This window comes from Saimiri boliviensis, chromosome 8 (assembly GCF_048565385.1).
Source record: "Saimiri boliviensis isolate mSaiBol1 chromosome 8, mSaiBol1.pri, whole genome shotgun sequence".
Lineage (NCBI taxonomy): Eukaryota > Metazoa > Chordata > Mammalia > Primates > Cebidae > Saimiri > Saimiri boliviensis.
The window spans coordinates 48,681,547-48,688,775 of record NC_133456.1 but is presented as its reverse complement, the minus strand read 5'-3'; the positions used below and the strand labels follow the sequence as shown (position 1 = coordinate 48,688,775).

The 7,229-nt window shown below is 40.8% G+C and overlaps 1 protein-coding gene across 1 annotated transcript in view; it reads right to left on the bottom strand.

The window, feature by feature from the left end:
• Positions 1 to 2,157: 2,157 nt before the first annotated feature.
• Positions 2,158 to 7,229, bottom strand: part of ZBTB11 (zinc finger and BTB domain containing 11) — a 37,604-nt gene continuing 32,532 nt past the window's right edge. Inside the window, exons 9-11 of the mRNA XM_039477133.2 lie at positions 5,840 to 5,998; positions 5,559 to 5,734; positions 2,158 to 4,703 (exon numbers count right to left, since the gene is read on the bottom strand). Of these exons, the coding sequence (XP_039333067.2) occupies positions 4,186 to 4,703; positions 5,559 to 5,734; positions 5,840 to 5,998 (853 nt within the window). The 3' untranslated portion in view covers positions 2,158 to 4,185. The remainder of the gene's footprint in view (positions 4,704 to 5,558; positions 5,735 to 5,839; positions 5,999 to 7,229) is intronic.

Sequence of the window (7,229 nt, the reverse complement as noted above, 5' to 3'; positions counted from 1 at the left end):
TCCTGCCTCAGCCTCCTGAGTAGCTGGGATTACAGGCACGCACCACCATGCCCAGCTACTTTTTTGTGTTTTTAGTAGAGATGGGGTTTCACCATATTGACCAGGATAGTCTCGATCTCTCGACCTCGTGATCCACCCGCCTCGGCCTCCCAAAGTGCTGGGATTACAGGCTTGAGCCACCGCGCCCGGCTGTTTTTTTTTTTTTTTTTTTTTTTTAGACAGAGTCTCACTCTTTCAATTAGGCTGGAGTGCAGTGGTGCGATCTTGGCTCACTTCAACCTCCGCCTCCCAGGTTCACATGATTCTTCTGCCTCAGGCTCCTGAGTAGCTGGGGCTACAGGCGTGTGCCACCATGTCCCACTAATTTTTTTTGTATTTTTAGTAGAGACAGGGTTTCACCATATTGTCCAGGCTGGTCTCGAACTCCTGATTTAGTGATCCACTACACTCTGGCCTGGGCAACAGAGACTCTGTCTCAAAAAAACAAAACATCGGCCGGGCGCGGTGGCTCAAGCCTGTAATCCCAGCACTTTGGGAGGCCGAGGTGGGTGGATCACGAGGTCGAGAGATCGAGACCATCCTGGTCAACATGGTGAAACCCCGTCTCTACTAAAAAATACAAAAAATTAGCTGGGCATGGTGGCACGTGCCTGTAATCCCAGCTACTCAGGAGGCTGAGGCAGGAGAATTGCCTGAACCCAGGAGGCGGAGGTTGCGGTGAGCCGAGATCGCGCCATTGCACTCCAGCCTGGGTAACAAGAGCGAAACTCCATCTCAAAAAAAAAAAAAAAAAAATCATGCCCACAGTTTTTACCAATGAATGCTGTAAGAACAAGAGGGGGAAAAGCCTGAAGGTTTGGTTTAGCTCTAAATTCAAGTTTATCTTGTGCAATTATGCAACTCTCCCATTGGCTTTTAGTAAAATGAACATATTAAAACGTGTTAGAGCATTACTTAATTCATTTCTATTGACAACACATGGCATTTCAGGGAGTAACCGCAGTGATTCAGATCGATTAGTACCAGCAGCAGTAACTAGTAGCCACAAGTGCTTAAGGATTCGGTATTTGATCAGGAGACACCTATAGTTTTTGGAAGTCATCGGATGACAGCAATATGCTTTATGCTTCTAAAAAGGAATTGTTATAAATTAGCAATGCCCTCATGGTAACATTAAAACTGTGCTGAATTTTTGGAACCTCAACAGTTGTTTCTACATGGAATTTATATAATTCTACACATTTAAATTATTCAAAGCTGATGGCTGATGGCACAATATTTAATTTTATGGCAAGATTATAAAACAGGAGAGTTCCCTGATCCCCTCACATGCGATGGGGTTATGGCTCATCTGTTCAGCCAAACCCCTTACCGAAGGGGGAGCACACAGACTGGGCAAGTGCAGGAGCTGGATTGAGCGCTTTTGAGCTCTGGCCCCATAGTAGCGTCTGGTTGGGGGTGCCTGTGACTCCTGAAGTCCCAGCGGGCATGTTATAGTGCTCCTTTAGCACTGCTGTCCACAGATGGCTTAAGTGTTAAACCAGCTCAGTGCTCTCTTGGTACTTGGGTTCTTGTCTGGCATCCAGGAATAATCAGGTCACATGGACAAATTGAAGGATAGTAAATGAAGGGCTTTTATTGCCGGGTAACAGCGGCTCTCAGCGGGATGGATGGCGCTGGAAAGGGGATGGATTGGGAAGATCATCTTCCCTCGGAGTTCAGCCACCCCACGGCTGATCTCTCCGACCATCCCCAGCTGAACTCCTTTCGTTTAGATGCTCCTTCTCTCTCTCATTCTCTGCTGCATTGCTCTTCTGCTCATGGAGCCTGGGGTTTAGGGTTTATATGGGTACAGGATCGGGGGCTGTGGTGGACCACAAAGCAACATTTGGGCCTGAAAACAGGAATGTCTGTTCCCATTTAGGGCCGTGGGTTTTCCAGGCCTTTGCTGGGGAACCCCTTCTACCCATTATTTCCCTGCCTCCTGTCCATATCAATTATATTTAAGAGTAAGAAGTTTTAATATTGTGTTCCTTCCTCCAATCGTTATTTTTTCATGTTTGATTTCCTTTCCATTTTAAAATAAATTAACGTAATAACATATCAAGTAACAACTGATTTATGAATTGAAAATAGTGACAAGCCCAACTCCAAAGCTCATGCTTTTAAACAAGATTCAACATCTTTTATTTACATATTTATGACATACATTAATGGTCGTATACAATTTTTAAACTAAATCTAGTAACAATAGTGAGGATGGAACATAAAAGACACAATTCCAAATTTTAGACAGGTTGAAATGCTTTTTCGCCAACCGAAAGATAAATGAGCAGCCATTATAAAGTTATGGGCTATATATCAATTCACTTCTTAAAATTGGAAGTCAGCCACACAGCTGTTAAAACAATGAAAAATTTGCAAATGCAAATATATAATGCATGCACAACTATCACATTTATTCTTTATTCTTAAAGCCATTTTTAAAGTAAACTGGGAGAGGCATCTTAATAATATATGTACATCAAGGCACATTCTTTTCTTGTGCTTTAGGAATGATTTACATGTGATCTGCTTGTATCTTTATTTAATACTTTATAACAGCTTCTAATACCTAAAGGCTTAATTTTTAACAATTATACTTTGAGTGGTAACTCCCCAGAGAGAAATGTGGCATCTCTCATGGTTATTTTCAAAGTCAGAAAATTGGATAGCTTTAAGGAGGTGGGATTTAAAAATCAAACATATGAATTAATATAATTTAGTTTTCAGGTAACCTTTAAAAATAATTTATCTTCAGGCTGGGCATGGTGGCTTACACCTGTAATCCCAGCACTTTGGGAGGCGGAGGCAGGCAGATCACCTGAGGTCAGGAGTTTGAGACCAACCTGACCAACATGGAGAAACCCCATCTCTACCAGAAAATACAAAATTAGCTGGGCATGGTGGCACATGCTGTAATCCCAGCTATTTGGGAGGCTGAGGCAGGAGAATCGCTTGAACCCAGGAGGCGGAGCTTATGGGGAGCTGAGATTGCGCCACTGCACTCCAGCCTGGGCAAAAGAGCAAAACTTCATCTCAAAAGAAAAAAATTTACCTTCAACAATTTGGTGAAATTGTAATCAATTAATTTCTTCAAGTATTATACTATGAGGGTTGCACTGAATAATATTCAATATTCTGAAATTATCTGATAATTACATGGTATCCACAGAGCTGCTGTGAATTTCTGTATTGCTATCCGATTTCTCAGCTGCAGTTTTTCAACCAAATTAAACAAACATGATAAAAAAGCTGAAAACATACCAAACCTAGCTTATCAACTTGTTCATTCTTTGCAAAGAATGAGAATTTTTTTTCCCCATTAATTGTCCTATGTTAACAAGGAGAAATTTTCCATCGACAGTGTTTAATAACTGTTCTTTTCTCATGGTCAATTTACTTGCCTTGAAGAGACAGTATAATAAGGTTTTAATAAGCATTTCATGCATTTTAATGGCATTTGAAAATTAGCTATTCATTTATGGGTTCCCCATATAGATAAATATATTGTGCAAACTTGATTACAACATGTAACTCATTAAGTGCTTTAAAACAGAATAAAGAATCCCTGACTTAAAAGGGGATAAAATAAATAGTCAAGAATCACAGATCTAAAGCATTTAAAAGTAATATACCTATGCATCCTATTGAAATGCTTTTATATTAGAATTTTCTTTTTAATCCATAAACAGGGCAAATAAATCACGGAATCTCTATATTTTGAGAATAAAACAGAAGAAAAGCCAACTGGTGCAGCCTTTTAAATGCAAAATGTATAATGATGTCAAAATGCAAATGAAACTGTACAGTTTTAAATTCAGTACAGTCATTTATAAACATTAATTCATAAAAGGTGTATCATGATAAACCACTGCCATCAAATATTAGGTTAGTGCAAAAGTAATTAATTAGCCAATTACAAAGTAATTGCACCAACCTAATAGACTTGTTTTCAATTCCTTTACACTAAATGGACTTTTCTATAGAACCCATTGACCGGACAGAATATTTGGAAATGTTATGTTACCAAACAGCCCAGAGCTTTGATATGTAAACTCCAAGCACATAGTCACAAAGAACTGTAAACAAATGTTCTGTGAGTTCAGTGTAAAAGAGATGTTACTTTTTATCTTCATAACATATTCATTCTCCTTCTGAAATATGTGCTACCTCTACTTTAACAGTCTGAATAGCTTCTGCAACTTCAGACAGCTTCTGTCCTTGCTGTTGTGCCAATACATAATTAACCACTTGCATTATACTTTGGTCAGAAAGTGTAGAAACCGATGGATACTCTTCAGTAGCTGCAACAGCTTCCAGAGCTTCCATAGTTTCTCCTGTCACTACCACAGTCTCAAGTTCTTGAGGACCACTGCTTTCTTGTTCCTGCATGTCTGCTGTTAAGATGCTAACAGCATGTGCCACCTGAGTTCCTTGGTTATGAAACTGAAGGGTGTCTTTTTCCAGCATAATTTTGCAAGGCACATAGTCTCTGTGGAATTTAGTCATATGTTTACGGAGTGTTCGAGCATCTATGTAGGCTTCACTACATACGGGACAGACATAGGGCCGTTCACCTGTATGTGTTCTGACGTGGCGCTTTAGAGATCGGGCATCAGCCCAAGCGACTCCGCATGTTAAGCACTCAAATGGCTTAACTCCTAAAGAAAAGAAAAGACAAAAAAAAAAAAAGCATGTGTAGTGAGGGGCAAGTACCAAAATACATTTAAACTGTCTGCCAAATTTCCTTTTATGTACATTAGATAAGCCTTTCTATCTTGACTATGGAAACGTTTTATTTAGGCCCTAATGGTTTTCCTTAGAATAAACAAGACTCTATAAATCTCTCTAAAGATGTTCGTATGGACAGATGTGATTGAGAGACAAATTTTAGTTTCTGTGCATGATCTCATTTATTCCTTCATTCCTACACAGCAATCCTATAACCCTACGATAATAAAAAAGAGGCTTCAAATAGGTTAGTTCAGCCTAACAATGTTGATATGGAATTAAGTTCACTAAAATAGGAATCTGTTTGTATACACAATAAAAGGTACTCAGGTTGAGGATCACCTCTGTCATTTGAATAAAGATAAAAAATTAATCTCTGGCCGGGCGCGGTGGCTCAAGCCTGTAATCCCAGCACTTTGGGAGGCCGAGGCGGGTGGATCACGAGGTCAAGAGATCGAGACCATCCTGGTCAACATGGTGAAACCCCGTCTCTACTAAAAATACAAAAAAGTAGCTGGGCATGGTGGCGCGTGCCTGTAATCCCAGCTACTCAGGAGGCTGAGGCAGGAGAATTGCCTGAACCCAGGAGGCGGAGGTTGCGGTGAGCCGAGATCGCGCCATTGCACTCCAGCCTGGGCAACAAGAGCGAAACTCCGTCTCAAAAATAAAAAAAATAAAAAAAAATTAATCTCTAACCAAGGAAGGTGAAACAGCCGGCAAAAGGAGAATCACTACTGGAGTAGCTTTTATTCTATTTAGATACATATAACACAAAGCGTAGATACCTTCATGGTTGTTCATGTGTCTCCTATATTCTCTTAGCTGAGTGAATTTTCTTCCACATTTCTCACACACCCGTTCCAGGTTTTGCTTTGCTCTTCCTTTTTTCCCATGGGTAGCTTTCTTTACATGCCTTCTGAACAAAGCTTTTTCGTAAAATTCTTTGCCACATATATTACACCTAAAATAGGGCAAAAGACCAAATTATTTTGTCCAAAGCAGCAGCAGCCGTAACAATCAGAGAACACACATGCATCAAGTTCAGCTCCTTCTCAAATGTACCCACCTATAAGGCTCAGTGACAGAATGAGACTTCACATGGGAATACCAATCTTTCTTCCAACTATAGCACTTATCACAAAATTGGCACTGGAATGGCTTCACACCAAGATGTTTGTTCATGTGCTGGCGAAGATCTCTAGCTTCAAAGAAACTTTTTTCACATCTGCAATAAAGTTCAGTTACCCAATTGTATAATCTTATTCCTTTAAAACAAGTTTCCAAGAACTCGGTAACTATTTTTAGTTTTTTAGAACTCCAAAAGATGATCTCAACCTAAAAGAATTCCCTAATTTTCCAATCTTTCATAAAGGCTACAGGGTTTTAGGTTCTTTTTATTGTAAGACCACTAGAAATGTTTTCGAAAGAATCGTACATGTTCTCAACAGTTATTACAGAGGAAATTTATTATTCTCTCTCCCCTAACTGACCCCACTTTGAGATTCAACCCTCTAATTCTCAGTCCATGTGTTGAGGGTAGGCTTTACCTTTGACCCTAGGGAGACAGCAATGACTTGGGCCTGAGTCAATCACAGGACAGCATTCCCTGACAGCAGGCGTCCCCGAACTACAGCCTTCGGGCCACATGCGGCCCCCTGAGGCCATTTATCCGGCCCCCCGCCGCACTTCAGGAAGGGGCACCTCTTTCATTGGTGGTCAGTGAGAGGAGCACAGTATGTGGCGGCCCTCCAACGGTCTGAGGGACAGTGAACTGGCCCCTGTGTAAAAAGTTCAGGGATGCCTGCCTTACAGTGATTGACTCGGGGTTGACTTGATGTAACTGGAGTAACCCTCAGGGCTTTGATGGAACTACCAGAGACGAAGTTTGACAATTTGGGATTTGAGAGGATGTGAAACTGAATCCACTGCCACTGCCACTGTCCTTTGAGGATGTGAGACTGAAACCACTGCCATCATCCATATGGTGCCTCTGAGAAACCAAAGTGCTAATGAATTTGAATACAGTTTACATTAAACCACTTACACTCCTAGACTTTACACTTAATTCAAGCCTGTTTTGGTTGGGTGTACTTTCACTTACAACTGAAAATGTATTGATGACAAACTATCTTTATTTCAAAATAAGACTAATTAGAGTAACATCAACAAATATGGCAAGTAGGAAACTCCAAAAGCCCATCTCTCTGTAAAAGCAGAGGATAAACTAGCAAACTGTCAGAATCAACCTCACCAGGAACTCTAGACACTAATTAAAAACTTATACTGACCAGGCAAATTTTTTTTTTTTTTTTTTTGAGACGGAGTTTCGCTCTTGTTACCCAGGCTGGAGTGCAATGGCGCCATCTCGGCTCACTGCAACCTCCGCCTCCTGGGTTCAGGCAATTCTCCTGCCTCAGCCTCCTGAGTAGCTGGGATTACAGGCACGCACCACCACG